This window comes from Solanum tuberosum, unplaced genomic scaffold (assembly GCF_000226075.1).
Source record: "Solanum tuberosum cultivar DM 1-3 516 R44 unplaced genomic scaffold, SolTub_3.0 scf00102, whole genome shotgun sequence".
NCBI classification, from domain to species: domain Eukaryota; kingdom Viridiplantae; phylum Streptophyta; class Magnoliopsida; order Solanales; family Solanaceae; genus Solanum; species Solanum tuberosum.
The window spans coordinates 823,249-839,792 of NW_006239028.1; the positions used below are offsets into that span (position 1 = coordinate 823,249).

General features: G+C 32.6%; 2 protein-coding genes across 2 annotated transcripts; one reads left to right on the plus strand and one right to left on the minus strand.

Moving 5' to 3' along the window:
• Positions 1-2,883: 2,883 nt before the first annotated feature.
• On the minus strand, positions 2,884-5,897 carry LOC102582520 (G-type lectin S-receptor-like serine/threonine-protein kinase SD2-5). Its single transcript, XM_006348841.2, has one exon. The coding sequence runs from the start codon at positions 5,895-5,897 to the stop codon at positions 3,372-3,374; it is 2,526 nt and encodes an 841-aa protein (XP_006348903.1). The 3' UTR covers positions 2,884-3,371.
• Positions 5,898-6,550: 653 nt separating this feature from the next.
• On the plus strand, positions 6,551-9,172 carry LOC102582867 (G-type lectin S-receptor-like serine/threonine-protein kinase SD2-5). The gene has a single exon (XM_006348842.2). The coding sequence runs from the start codon at positions 6,602-6,604 to the stop codon at positions 9,077-9,079; it is 2,478 nt and encodes an 825-aa protein (XP_006348904.1). The 5' UTR covers positions 6,551-6,601; the 3' UTR covers positions 9,080-9,172.
• The last annotated feature ends 7,372 nt before the right edge of the window (positions 9,173-16,544 follow it).

Genomic DNA, 16,544 nt, shown 5'->3' on the forward strand with positions numbered 1-16,544 from the left:
AACAACAAATAATGCAAATAAAAGGGGGAAATTGTTGAAAAAAATATAAAGAGGGTTTAATTGTCCTTTCAATGCTTTTTTTACTGTTGGCCCCCTCGATTTTTACATCTGACGCGCCTAATTTGAGTGTATTTCACGCATTTTGCCAGGTAGAATCCGAGTGTTTTTTTGTTTAAGTTTTGGATAGTTAAAGTGCCTATTTGTGCACTTACAAAGTTAAAGGTCAAAGTTATAATTTGAAGCCAAGTTAAGGGTCCAATTTATGTATTATGCCTATTTTTTACTGTGATGTCATGAAACATGATCAAGAGTTTTTTTTATTTTAATATATACTTTAGTCTTAAGAAAATTTTAATTTAATATATACTCAAGTCTTAAGAAATTATATTTTAATTAATACTTAAGTCTTAAGACATCGATATACAATCAACATGGATCCGGCTCGTCTCCATTTCTATTCTCTCTATAATATATTACTAAGGTCGTAGGATTATAATTTTTTTTTGAAATCAAATTGATATAATATATTTATTATATAAATCATAGTTAGAGATTTACTTTGGTTAATTAAATCTTAGTCATAAAATTTAACTTATGACATGTGTCACCAATCAAAACACGAACTTGAGAAAAATGGAGAAAATGAAAATGGAGAGGAGCCGGACCACATCAACATGATTTCAGTCATTTTCCTCTTTTTCAACAAGGAATCAAGCATTCTTCTATTCTGTATTATTTTATTTGTTTTTATAGTCTTTTTTTTTTCTCTTTTCCTTTGGTCTTTTTGTTTTTAGAATTTTTTCAGAATATATTAGCTAACTATTTCTAAGTAAATAAAAACGTTAAAAAAAATACTAAAATCATTTTTTCTAATTTTATTTTATTTTTAAATTAGGAGAGTGTGCACAAGTATCATATACAGAGTGTTAGGTTAGGATTGGATTTTGGTAACATTTTTTTTATTGCTCGAGTGGTTTAATCAACTTCTACTCCTTCCATTCCCTTTTAATTGTCAATTTATGTTTTCCGAGAGTTAATTAGACTAACTTTCTAAGTTAAATTAGATTATATTACTTTCATATTTTAAAACAAAAATTTAAATATTCAAAAACCATATGAAAAGTTCTACAAATTGCAATATCTTGTTCCATATTAATATGATGAAAAAATACATCTTAAAACATTAGTCAAAATTCATATTGTTTGACTCTTAAAAAAGAACAATGACAACTAAAAAAAAAGGAGTATTACTTTAAATATTTTTTTCATGATTTAGTCAATCAGCCTACCGCGATAGGGCATTGAAATTTGAATGAGTCACTATCTATTAGGCGATCCCTCTAAGCTAAATATGCTAAAAACATAGATGAAGATAGGAGTGAAGTGATACTCAATCAACTATTTAATTTAGATCAGTGGAGAAAGCATAACAAAAATATGAGTCGCAGCTCGAAATAGTGAATATACTAAAGTCTCTGTTCTGCAAACATTGTTATTTATTTTAGGAGAAATGCGAAAATGTTATTACAAAAGGTGGGAATTGTATTCTCATCAATCAGATAGTCAACCAACTGAATTACAAGGACGACAAAATATATGGATTCTTATTGTTGTCCCTTCTTGTAGTGTATAACAATCTTTGTTCAGTGTAATGGCATCACATTTATTTCTTCCATTCTGTTGACTTAACAACACTATGTTCAGCAGCCAACTTTGACTATAACAATAATTTCTCATTTTATTTTACTAAAATTTGAAAGCAACATAAAGTTGGGTTTCAATCATCAAGAGCGTTGACAATTCATTCAAGTTGCAAATCCTCATAATTCCATTAATTTCGATTTTTCAATTTGTAGCAACACCGATAGTTAGACTCTGTTGAAGATTTTGAATCACGATCTTGCTCTTCCAAGATATCAAGCAATCTCCTAGAAGCATGGTGAGTATTAGGACAACCAACCCAATCAGAATCACTAAACACATTAAGCCGAATAAGAGTAGACATAATCCACCGTGTTCCATTCATGTTAATGTTAGTATATATAAGCAATATCAGTGAATTCAGGCCATAAGTCGTGTTTTTGAATAGCGAAAATCATAAACACAATGACGCGAAAAAATAGCTAGAAGAACTAAGACCGAAAACCCTAAACATTCAGGATTGACCGTTGAATAGCGAAAATCATAAACAGCTTAGATTGCATTCGAATGGAGTTATCGTTATTCACAATTTGCAGTGAGTAATATTTTAAGATTGAAGTTTCACAATTGGCTTTGTTGAGAAAGCAATGATTCCTATCCTCTTCTTCATTTATCTCTTCTTCGGGGAATGTAAGTGCTGGAGTTTCCACTTTGTGGATCAATACAGGCCGTCTCTTATGGATACGATCAGCGGTGACATTCTGACATCCATCCTGGAAGGAAATGGCAACCCGCAATTCTTCTTTGACTTCTCTTGCAAAAATGATGCCACGGAATGCTTTCTTGGCATCTCCTAAGTATTATACAACACTTCCACTATGGGCGTTCCTAACAGGGATATAGTTGACAAACAGTTAGTTTGGTCTGCTAATCGAGACAAACAGTTAGTTTGGAAAAAGATAGCACATTGAAGAAGTTTGTTTGAGTCCCCTCTCTGTATTGACTTGGACTTTGGAATTGATGGCACATCCCATTCAGTATAAGACTTCATGACCTGAATCTGAATGAGGAGGTAAGTGCCCAATAATTCCAAATTAATTGTTTGTGTAAACTTTTAACTACTTAATAGACTTTCCATAATTTCTAAAATATATTGAGTTCAGTGGTAAAAACTTAAAATTTGAACCAAACAAATTAAAATGAGGATTTGGAAAATGATTGCACCTTAATTACACAGTTGCTGGAAAGAGTGTTACAACTTACAAGTCAACAGAAGTTTGGAAAATGACAGCACAGAAGCTTTTGTGTTGTGATGCCTCTCGACGAATTGAATGTGCTAAGATAGGATAAAGAGAAACCCAACATAACCAAATTATATTATCATACATAATACATAGCCTGACATGGTAATTAATGGATCATTGGATATCTCATGAAAAACAAGAAAATGGCCTTTTCCGATAGCATAACACAATAAAGCTTACTGAATACTACCATTTGAATTCAGTAGCTGCACCACCACATACAATATTATACTTATTTTCACACATGAATTGAGAAGCCTCTACATGAAGCTCAAAAATTTAACATAGAAGTTACTAAACATTACATTTCATGAATTATAATCTCATACACCATAAAAAAGTTATGCTAGAATTGAAAATGTTGCAATATTTGACATTAAGCAACCATATTTGGTTCTTTCAAATCCAAAATCTTAAGCATATTGTTTACCTTGGTCCCGATAAAATTAAAGGAAATTTTGAACTGATAATGACTTCCCTCTGTTGGTTGCCTGCCCCAACCTCTGGTACATGTGTGAAATCATAATTCAAGTTTGTTTCAACAGTCACCAAACCTTCCAATGCCTTAACCACCAATGACATGGAAGGCCTCTTGGAAAAATCGCCCTGTAGACACCATGCAGCAAGGCTCATCATTTCTGTCACTGCTTTCCTGTGGAGCTGCATATCTTCATTGTTTTTGTCAACCATATCTATGAGCTGCTCTTGTTCCGCTTTTCGCCTAAAGACACTTAGCAAATGGACATCTTCTTCATCAGCTTGGGACCAATCCAAATTCTTTCGCCCACAGAGAATTTCCAAGAGCACAATTCCAAAAGCATACACATCAACTTTCTCAGTAATTACTGAGCTTAACCATTCAGGGGCTAAATAACCCCGTGTTCCTCTCATTCTTGTCACAACTTTGCTTTTGTCTTTCTCAATTAGCTTCGACAACCCAAAATCTGATATCTTAGCATTGAAATACTGATCTAGAAGGATGTTTTGCGGTTTGATGTCCAAATGAATTATCTTATGGCTACAATCCTCATGTAGATACGCTAACCCTTTGGCGATATCTGATATTATCCTCTGCCTTGTGTTCCATGTAAGCCCATTTTCTTGATTTTCATGCGTAATCCACCTATCCAGCGATCCATTCACCATGAACTCGTAGATTAGAAGTCTGTGGCTTTTTTCGGCACAAAATCCAATGAGTTTTACCAGATTGATATGGTGAATGCCACCGACTGCCTTTACTTCTGTTAAGAATGATTCCTTAACTTGACCTACACCATCCAGATGCTTCACAGCTACTTTAGTGCCATTTCTCAGTCTTCCTTCATAAACACAGCCAAATCCTCCTTCCCCGAGCTTTCTACTGAAATCATCTGTAATTATTTTCAGCTCATTGTAAGAGAATCGAGTTAGGATTCCCGGTAAGATTGGTGCTAGATCCAAAATATCCGCAGCCTTTCTGGACTCATGTGTCCTTTTTCTGAAAATAACAAAGCAAGTAGCTATGCTTAAAATTATCCCAAAGAAAGCTGCAAGAGTAGATCCTATTATCACTTTCAAAGGTCTTGATTTCTTTCCTCCAGGAATAATTAGAGACTGAGTCTGCGCCCTTGAGGTATTCTGCACCTTAAGAAATACTGTCTCGCCTCTTCCTTCTTCGCTGTCTGTGAGAGAGAAAACTTCATTCAGTAACAAACAGTTCCCTCTTTGAGCCCCTTCCCAATCATATACAAAAACAGCAGCTTTGCAAGAACAGTTTCTCAGACAAGCCCTTTTGCAATCTTCCAACTTTTTCCCCTCAAGCCAAAATATCTTCGAACTTAGTTCAAGATTGAGCTGAAATACAAAATATGTAGTATTCTTGAGCTCTACAAAACTATGATAATGCGAGGAGTTGCAGTAAATGGAAGTCAGCTGTGAACATCCAAGATCTGGTTTCCTCTCAGAAAATGGTCTGAAGAAGTTCTCGTGTGGCGGACAAGTACATTGCCCGTTATTTGTACAAATGCTATAACTTCCACATACCATTGGGTACCCACAGTTATCCACATATGGCGACAAAATGTCAGATACTTCGTTCCAATCAACTACAGACCATTTGTATACCTTTAAATGTCCATCAGGCCCAATCTTCATGAATTGAGCTTTTGATTTAGTAGGATAGTGTAAAGCAGTAAAGCTTTGGCCATCAAAACTGTAATAAGAACTATCAGCATAGGATGAAGTGTAGTAGTATTGAGGCGGAACAGTATCCGTGTAAGCAGCCCAGCTTCCATTGAGAACACTAAGAGCAAGCAAACCTTGACTATGATTGGTTGCTGAAACGCTTGCTATGAGCTTCCGTCCGGAAACCAAATTCTGCCCTGGAAGCAAAGAATCCGTAGGATGATCAAAAGACTGCCAAATTGCGCGCTTTCTCTTATCAAAGAGCACAAGATTTCCCATTTCTGTTAAGTTTAAGCCAGAAACAGATTTTCCAGTAGTATTAGTGGACCAAACAAGAGTGCCATCAGAGTCCGTCAAGACCAAGTTGCCATCATGGCCTAGTTGCAAGGTTGCATTGACTTTCACTGGATGGTTCCTGTTAGCAGACCAAACTAACTGGGGTTTATCTATCATACCGTTCTCCTCGTTGTATTTGTTGTGGTACAAAAGGATACCAAGAAGGCATTCTGTGGTATTGTACCTGCAGTAGAATCCACAGATGAATCGTGGGCCAGCATTTCCCCGCTGAAGTATGGGTGTTGTTGAACCAAAGAAGCCATCGGTGGTGGAATTAACAATAAGAGATGGCCTGTTTATCCAGAAAGAGGAAAGCCCGGCAAGCCCTGCTGTAGAATTTGAAAGACTGATCTTGTTGTCCTGTAAAGATTGTGATATAGTAAATCGAGACGAACAAAAGAGAAGGTAAATGAAGAGAAGGATAGGAAAATACAGTCTCTTTTCTGCAAACATTGTTGTCTTAAATATATGAATTCTATAGACTTAGCATAAATCAGTTTTATATTAAATAGGTTCTCTTTTTCAATCTTTGCTTAGTAGAAAGGCATCACATTTAGTTTCTTCCACTCTGTTGACTTCCAACACTATTTTCAGCAGCCAACTTTGACTATATAACATACAATGATTTCTCATTTTATTTTACTAAAATTTGAAAGCAGCATGAAGTTGGCTTTCAATTATCAAGATCGTTGACAAATCATTCAAGTCGAAAATCCTCATAAATTCCATTAGTTTGGTTTTTCTCAATTTGTGGCAACAACTAAATTGATACCACTCGTTTCTAAATTCAGTTTTTTTTTTCTTCTTTTCATTTCTGTGCTGAACAAGTCAGCTGCTGGAAGAGTGCATAAGTCAACAAAAATTAAGAAGATAAAACATATTAAAAAAAGTTTCTGTGAGGCCCTTCCCCATATTGACCAAAAGACAAATGTTGGATTTGCTAATGATGCCTTCAACTTTCCTTTTTGAATTAGGGACTTCAACTTGTAGTGTTTGGAAAATAATATCACGCGGCAAAGATTAGAAATAGAGACTTGGTATGTTTTTCTCATTCAACTGTTCACAACAAGAAGGTCATATCCCAAAAAAGGTATAGTAATAGAGGGAGTATCAATTACCTAACTACTCCAAATACCATATAATTTTCTAACAAAGATATGATTGCAGAGCAGAGAGTGTATCTTCCTATCCTTCTCTTCATTTGTCTCCACTCCTTTTCATCCCGGTTTGCTTTCTCGCAACTTTTCTGGAACTATAATGTTAGTGTTTTGAATTCTACTACTGGACTTTCCAATTCTTGGATCAATTTGCCATATGTTAGAGTTTACAATACCTCCGAGCCTTCTGAAATGACGCCTATTATTCGGAGCAGAAAGGATAGCCCTCAGTTTCTCTTTGCCTTCTATTGCCCCCTTCTAACTAACGGTACCACAGAATGCCTTCTTGGTATCCTTTTGTATCACAACAGATTCAACGGGGTTTCAAGTGTTCCCCAGTTAGTTTGGTCTGCTAACAGGAACCATCCAGTGAAAGTCAATGCAACGTTGCAACTAGGCCAAAATGGCAACTTGGTCTTGACAGACTCTGATGGCACTCTTGTTTGGTCCACTAATACTACTGGAAAATCTGTTTCTGGCTTAAACATGACAGAAATGGGAAATCTTGTGCTCTTTGATAAGAGAAAACAAGCAATTTGGCAGTCTTTTGATCATCCAACAGATTGTTTGCTTCCGGGGCAGAAGTTGGTTTCTGGTAGGAAGCTGATAGCAAGCATTTCAGGATCCAATCAGTCCTTTTCTTTTACTGTTCTTAATGGACGCCTGGTGTCTTCCATAGATACCAACCCACCTCAGTATTATATCGCTTCAAGTGGGGATTATAGTCCTCTTTACGATTTTGACGGTCGAACCTTTACTGCTCTACAAGACCCTGATACATCCCAATTCATAAAGCTTGGGCCTGATGGACATTTAAGGTTATACCAGTCGGATGCATTTGATTGGAAACAGTTAGATGAGGTCATGAATTCATATCTGGGGAACTGTGGGTACCCAATGGCGTGTGGAAGATATAGCATTTGTACAAATGATGGGCAATGTAATTGTCCGGTAGAAGGAAACTTCTTCAGGCCAATAAATAGGAACCCGGATCTCGGGTGTTCACAGCTAACATCTATTTCTTGCAACTCTTCACATTATCATAGTCTTATAGAGCTCAGCGACACCACATATTTTGCATTTGAGATCAACTTTTATGCAAGTTCAAACATGTGGTTTGAGGGAACAAAGATGGAAAATTGCAAAGCGGCCTGTTTGAGTAACTGTTCCTGCAAAGCTGCTGTTTGGTCTAAAACTCTAAGGAAAAACTGCTTATTACTGAATGAAGTATTATCTCTTAAGGACAACTGGTCTGGTAGTGACAAGACAAAAGTTTTTCTCAAGGTGCAGAATTTCGCAAAGTCTCAGTATCAGCCGCCAATCGTTTCTCAAAGAAAGCAATCAAGACCTCTGAAAGTGATTGTAGCATCTGCTCTTGCTGCTTTAGTGGGAATAATTTTAAGTATTAGTGCATGGTTTGTTCTTTTCAAAAAGAGGACACTGTCTGTCAAGGCTGGGGATTTTCTGGATTTAGCACCAATCTTACCGGGAATCCTAACTCGATTCTCTTACAATGAGTTGAAAATAATTACACAAGATTTCAGCAGAAAGCTCGGGGAAGGAGGATTTGGCTCAGTATATGAAGGAACACTGAGTAATGGCAACAAAATAGCTGTGAAGCGTCTGAATGGTTTAGGTCAAGTAAAGGATTCATTCTTAACAGAGGTAAAGATAGTTGGTAGCATTCACCATGTCAATTTGGTAAAACTCATTGGCTTTTGTGCTGAAAAAGATCACTGGGTTCTGATCTATGAGTACATGGTAAATGGATCATTGGATAGGTGGATTTCTCATGAAAAGCAAGAAAATGGGCTTACATGGCTTACGAGGCAAAGGATAATATCAGATATTGCAAAAGGATTAGCGTATCTTCATGATGAATGCAATCATAAGATAATTCATTTGGACATCAAACCACACAACATCCTCTTAGATCAAAATTTCAATGCTAAGATATCTGATTTTGGGTTGTCGAAACTAATTGAGAAAGACAAAAGCAAAGTTGTTACTAGAATGAGAGGAACACCAGGGTATTTAGCTCCTGAATGGTTGAGGTCTGTAATAACCGAGAAAGTAGATGTATATGCCTTTGGAATTGTGCTCTTGGAAGTTCTTTGTGGGCGAAAGAATTTGGATTGGTCGCAGGCTGACAAAGATAATGTCCATTTGCTTAGTGTCTTTAAGAGAAAAGCAGAACAAGATCAGCTCATTGATATGGTTGACAAAAACAACGAGGATATGCAGATCCACAGGGAAGCTGTGATGAAAATGATGAGCCTCGCAGCATGGTGTGTGCAAGGTGATTTCAACAAGAGGCCTTCCATGTCATTGGTGGTTAAGGTACTGGAAGGTTTGGTGTCTGTTGAAACCAACTTGGATTTCAATTTCACAAACCTAACTGAGGCTGGGGCAGGCAACCAACAGATGGAAGTCCCTATCAGTTCAATACTGCCTTCAGTTTTATCTGGACCAAGGTAAACAATATGCTTGAGAATTATGACAATATTTCCAATTCTAGTGTAACTTCATAAATGTAATATTCAGTAACTTTGCATTAGTTTTTTGAGCTTCATGTACTATCTTGTAACTTTTACTGTTTTTTTTAAAGCTCTATCTTATATTTTTCTGTTCAATCAGTTTAGTATGATTTTATTTCTTTCGTTCCCACTTTTAGTAAGACTAGTTTCTGGACACGTGCAAAGCACGTGTGCTTCATGTGAATTTTTATCGATAAGTTAGAACAACTAAAATTTCATGGAAATATATATGTAATGAGTAATAAAATGCAACAATTACAAAATAAGAATATAGACTTATGGCAATAAAACATTCATAGAAAACTAATTTAAGAAGTCTAATAGAGAAAAAACACACACAAAAAAAAAGAGAAAGAAAAAAATACAGTGTATACATTATTCTTATAAGACTTTGATGTATAGATGAAAAAATAAGTACATAATTAGTACATGATTCTGTGAGTTCTTATCGACTCCTTCTCCCATTTCTAAGTTGCTTTCTAGATTATAATTATGTTTCTAAGTTGAACAAATTCATATGCATTTGAGCTTATTCCATGCGTAAGAAAACTTTTGGCATTGATCATTTCTTTCCCTCTTGCCATCAATTCTCATACAGAAGACGCACTCCCAAACCTTTGACAACTGCATCCGTATGAATGTTATCAGTACAGACGCCAAGCTCAAGCTGAATGAAGTCATTAAAAATGTAATTATCACCCTTAAACTTCCTATACGGATGAAGTGGGGAATGGGCTAGGAAAGTATTACCTAAACCAACAGGTTTTTCACTTCCTATTGAGCCTAAACACGTGCTAAATTTGCGTGAAAAACCGTCATGGTTTGTGAACCTAAACCACATCGCAAGTCCTTGGAAAGTTTTTAGGCATTTGACATTATGAAAACTGAAGGGATCATCCGACTTAAGTTTCCGTAAAATGAAAGGAGTCATCATGTCAAAAACAACACAAATAACCATACCCCTGCATGTGGGTGTGTACCAATTTCCGACTTAAATTTCTTTCCTCTTGCCATCAAGAACAAGCCTCCGTCTTGCCTAAGTTGCAAGGTTGCATTAGCTCTAACTGAATTGTTCCGATTTGCTGACCATACTATTCTCGGGTAAGATTAATAAAAATAGTAGATATTTGGAGATAAAAGGATACCAAAAACGCAAGCAGTGCCAGCGTAATCACATAAAAAACCACAGACAAACAGTCTCGTTCCCTTCTCTAAAGAGGATGGGTGTCAGTGTGGCTCCATATGTGGAATTCACTACATAGGAGCGGCTATTGATTCAGGAAATGGAGGAATTGGTACTAAAAGCTTCAGGAGGTTAACAACTTATCAGATGCTGTGAAGAAAGGATGAGGAGACTGAGCATGAAAATAGTGGCACTATAATTAACAACCATTGGACAGTTGCATTTGAAGAAAATACTAACAAACCAAATTCCAAAGTGATAGTTGTAAATGTAATTTTGCTCCAAAAATTACTTTCTTTTTAGCTTCTTCTTTTTCCAAATAAATTCATACCATCAGTTCATTTTTAGTATTGCGCAAGTCCATATAAGTAAATCACCAGTTCATTTCCCAGTCAATGTGAGACTTTAACTCACTCTAACACCCCCATCATGCTCAGACTCTCTGATACTATAACAATTAAAAAGCTATGACATTGGATTTGTTGTTGTTGCTGCTGTATACCCATAATTATCACTTCTGAGAAACTTCATTTTGTTGATTTCCAGCACCTTAATATTGACTTAGGGCCTAAAACCAAACCCCAGTAAAGGTGACAAGAATCAGATTATTTGAATAAAAATTACGGAGGCGAAAATACTTTATTAGCTTCTGACTATGTTCATGGCCAAATTTGAGAATAAAATCTCTAAATTTAAAAAATAAGTGCTAGGAATCCTAATTAATCTTAGTAATCAAAAACACTTTCCTTCCTACCGAACAGACGAACACACCCATAGTCAATTAAAGTATGGAAAAAAATGAATTTTTTCTGAGGCCCCTCTGTGTATTGACTGGGCAAAGATTAAAATATTATGTAGAGTGGAACAACAGTTGACTTGGACTTTGGAATTTATGGCACGTCCCATTCAGTACAAGACTTGACCTAAATCTTAATGAGGAGGAAAGTGCCCAATATTTCCAAATTAATTGTTAGTAACAATTTGTAACAGTACTTGGGATCTGATCTCTTTTTAAAAAAAAATAAAAAATTGGTTAACATAAGATTAACTAAAGGTGGCTAAGATCCAAGAACAAGTTCATCTGGTTTGTGTAAACTTTTAACTACTTAATAGACTTCCCATAATTTCAAAAGTATAATGAGTTCAGTGGTAAAAACTTAAAATTAAAATGTGGATTTGGAAAATGATTGCTGGAAAGAGTGTTACAAATCAACAGAAGTTTGAAAAATGACAGACCAGAAGCTTTGTGTTGTGATGCTTTCCGACGTATTGGATGTGCTAACCAAATTATATCATCATAGATAATACACAGCAAGAAGGTACATAACCAAAAATGGCGAAGTTGCAGCCTGTTAAGAAGTCTCACATCGATAGAGGGATGGGAAATTGGTCTCATCACTTGGACAAACCTCCCCTCATGAATTAGCTTTTGGGGTTGAGTTAGGCCTAGGTGCCATATCTTTACATGGTACACTACAACAAATATGATATATAGCTACGAAATTATTAGCTACGACATAAAATTCGTCATTAATTATTCACTTTTAGTGGCAAAAATTACTTTTCGTGCTTAAATATACAAGACAGATACTTTTGGTGACGAAACATAATAGTTCGTAGCAAAGTTTTGTCCACTAAAGTTTCCCACCAAAAAATGTATTGGCGCCATTTATTGAGTACTGTCAATCACGAATTTAAAGTTACCAGTGACACATTATATCGTCACTAATGATGTTTTTAATTTGTGACAAATTATTTTTGTCTTAAAATTAATTAATTTTTAGACACAAAATAATTTCGTCTCAAAAAATATGTTGATACAATAGTGACAAATTAGAATTTGCAGTTAAATATTCTTAGTTTTAGCTATAAAAATTTAGATTTTATTGTAACATTTATTTTCATCACTAAAAATATAATTAATTGGTGACAATTATTTTATTGTCTCTAATCAACCTACGATTTAGTGACAACAAAAAATTGTCACAAAATATGTATGATATTAAATAGCGATGACTTAGAATTTGTAGTTGAATAATTCAACTATTTACTACAAAAATATTCATTTTGGGTACGATTGTTTATAATTAGAGAATTTCATAAATGGTCCATCAACTATTAAAGTATGTCTAAAATAGTCCTATAACTATACATTTATCATATTTAGTCCTTTTAACTATTCAAAATATTATCATGTTTGGTCTCTTAATTATATATACTTACCATTTTTAGTCTCTTGACTATGCATTTACTAGTTTTAGTCCTTTAAGTATTCAAAAATTTATCATGTTTGGTTTCTTGACTATTTTTATACAAATAGAACTCATGTCTATGTGAAATTATATCTTTATCCCATTTTTTAGTTATTTCTCTTTCCCACTGCTTTTTCTTCAAATTACTCTGAAAAAAAGAACCTTACCTCAATGATTCAAAACAAAATTCATGGTAAAAGAAGATACAAGTCCTGATTTTTATTCAATGGAGGATGAAATCAAATATATTATTCATACTAATGAATTGAGAGAATGCTAAAATTTATTATAAAAAGAAAAATGTTATTACTGGTTAGTTGTAGAAAGAAATTTATTTATATTTAATAGAAATGAATTTCCTGCAATTAGAATAAAATAAAATAAAAATTACTCGTATATTTTGATTCCAAATTTTGTACTCCAACGACTTTATTAACGGGAATTTATTTAATATCTTAGAAGCTGAAATTTATAAAATGGTAGATTTTCCACCATTTTAAAGATTTTTTAATTTTGAAATATATCAATTTTATTATTCTGTTCATTTGATTTTTCGTAGAGAAATTGAATAATGATATCAAATATTTTATTTATTTTATATGAAAAAAAGAAAAAACAAATTCACGCTGATTATGAACCGTTAACCACTAAAGAAGAGAACATTTTATTTTTTGTTGGTAACTGTACAGACTAACTCGATCTATTTGCTTCTGTCTAAAAATACATACATAATTAGTAGTAGATCTTTTTACATAGAGCAACTCTATAGAGATAATATCGACTTACAAACTTAGACTGCAAAGATGCAAAATATTTCATGGGTTCTATTACCTTTTTCATCTGTGTGGAAATTGAAATAAACTAAAAAAAATGAAAGAACAAATGAAAGAAATTAACCAACTATGATTTTGAATATATTAAGATAAAGTACTATCGTTGTGGGTATCAATTATTTTTTAAAATTTGATTTACCGATCGAAGTGAACCGAGTATTAGTATTTCTTTTAATAAAGTCAAATGTTTTATTTATATAACTTTATAATTATACTGAATAATTTTTTAATTTAAAATAGTGTATACACTTGTATATACGTGTATAATAGTGTATAAAAGGTGCTTATATACATTTTTATATTGTTATACATAATTAAACAACACATACACAAATCAATTGTAGAAATTTTTAAATAATGTATCTACACTTTATAAGTGTGTATAAACATTGATTATATACAATTATAATATAAGACACCTTTCAATCATCACGAGTGTTGACACCCAATTTTGATCATATGCAATTCGTATTAATTATCGAGCTTCTTCAATTTGAAATCATTATTTTTGAAAATTTCAAAAATATTTTAAATCTATTCTCTAAATAGTTTTTTTAGTTTTCAGAAATAATTATATAACTCTAAATTAGTTAACTTCATATTTATGTATAATTATTAATTAACTTATGTCTTAAGAAATATTTTGTCTTATTTAAATTAAGAACCTCAAATAATTAATCGATAATTAATCAATCGAAATTAGCTAATTGATTCAATTTTGCAATATTCAAATTCAATTAACTAAATTCCTAATACAATAGGCCACTCAATTCAGCTAAGATTACAATCGTTTGGCCATATTTTGAATTCTTTATTCTAAGACCCTCATATCCTCATACATCTAGAGTCAATTAGGTCATTTTATAAATTATTATATTTGATTTAATATATTGTGTAGACACGTAATTTTTTATCAAACTTAAGTTTAACATTATTTTTAGTGCTTAAATATTTTTTTAAATTTAAATTAAATATTTTAATTTTAATTTTATTTTATTAAGTTAATTTTAAATGATTTGAAAAGAACAAAAAATTGAATCGCAATTTTAGGTAAGTTTTATTTTTCAATTGTTTTAAAAAGAAATAAAAAATATTTTTTATATGTTTTCTTTTAATTTAGGTTTAATAAATAAGCTAGTAATTTTAATATATTCTTTAATTACATATTTAGATTAACTACTTATCTTTTCTTATATTTTCATTAGTTCAAAATAATTAGCTAATATTTTTATATAAATTTAATAAATAAATAATAACCAACTGAAACTGCCTCTTACCCCACTACTACACCTACACCATCCTATTTTTCTCCCACTATCCTAATTGTTTACCCACTATATACCCACACACACAATCATTACCTGTATTAACACAACAATAAATCAAAACTAAAAGAATCAGCAACACCCAAACCCAGCAAACGACAAAAAGGAAAAAAAGGAAAAAAAAACTCCTATACTACCATCAAACAAAAAAAAAAGGACGATCAACAAAAACAAAAAAAAAACCATATACACGCAAAGCAACAACAACACACAGAAACAAAATACAATACACACTAACACCAAAAACAATATTTATGAGCGTTTTAATTGAGTTTCGATCAAGATTTTGCGGTTCTTATTTTTTCATTTGTGGTACTTAACTTTACCTTATCTCTTAATTTATTTATGGAAATTTATGTAATTATGTGATAAGTTTTTCTATAGTTTTGTTTTATTTATAATTTGATTGAAATGAAGATTGGGTTAGAGTGTTATATCACTATTTAATGAATGAAGTCCTATATAATGTAAGCATTTTATTTTTTATTCTTTTTGTTGTTGTTATTGTTGTTGTTGTTGTTGTTATTGTTGTTGTTATTGTTGTTTAATTTTGTCATGCCCAAGCCACTATTTTTATGACATTGTTGTAGCTTAATGTTCATGTCAATTGTCTATTTTAATTTACATATTTTTAAATAAATGTGATCACCTAATAAACAAACAAATGGGTTATGTTGTTAAAACTTGAATTTACTTCATTTTGGATTAGTTGAATCCTTTGATATGAGGATTAATTTATTTAAAAATAGTATCAATTAATATAATAATGGGATGAAATATTAGTTCTCTAAAATTCACCAAAATAAGAGTAAGTACTTTCAATACTAGGTGAGTTTAGGCACGTTAGAAATATGTGTTTCAATTAAGAGACTTTTATTCATTGCCTAAGCAATATCAGGTTGTTGGCTTTTGTATTCACCTGCCACATTCATGAGTTATTTTAGGGGCTTTAGTATTTAGCTAAATGAGAATTACATTGTTGATAACATGCACCTAATTAACTGACATAACATTTCAATTTTTAGTTAAATGAGCTAGATAAAAAAGATTTGGACTTACAAGTATTTATCTGTCAACTTTTATGAAAAAAAGAGCCTTTTGATTGTTTCATTTGTGTCATTTCTTAATCACGTTAATTTTTTTTTATAATTGATGGCCCTTTTTCTATTATGTTCTAAGAAATTGCTTGAGTTTTGTTTTCTAGAACTCTCGTCTTTTTTTTTTTTGCAACAAAATGGATGAGGCTATAAATTCTAGTTATATGCAGTTTCTCCTTTAATTCATGCATGTTTGATTCGAATGTGAGAATTCCTACATAGATTACATTATATTTTAATAGTTAATAGTTTTCATGAATGATAGAGTTTATGTTGCCACGTAGAGTAGTTTGTGATGATATACTCCACAAACTTTCACTTGTGTTAAATTTGTAATGATAAAATTTATATTGTAAATTAGAAAGTACTAATATATATATATGGAATTGTAATACAAGGGACAATCCATCAAATAAGTCTTATAAAAGTGGGCAATAGAACATATGAAAGACAAATTGCATGTGTTACATATTTTACTTTTGACTCTAGTATAAACATCTTAATCTAAATTTTTGTTTTATTTCTCTCTCTTTTGTACAGGTATAAAGGGTGAGAAATGAATCAAGATTGATTACAAGCTATATGTGTTACCACATTATTGATATTTTAGAAAGAATTTTTACTTATATGTCTTTGTATAGGAGTAATATTTAGTATATTTTTGGTTTGATTTTTCTTGTCATTGGACATATTTTACGTTTATTTTAGGAGTTTGT

Excerpts from the sequence above, each read along its gene's own strand:
- LOC102582520 (XM_006348841.2), bottom strand. The coding sequence starts at position 5,897 with ATGTTTGCAGAAAAGAGACTGTATTTTCCTATCCTTCTCTTCATTTAC.
- LOC102582867 (XM_006348842.2), top strand. The coding sequence starts at position 6,602 with ATGATTGCAGAGCAGAGAGTGTATCTTCCTATCCTTCTCTTCATTTGT.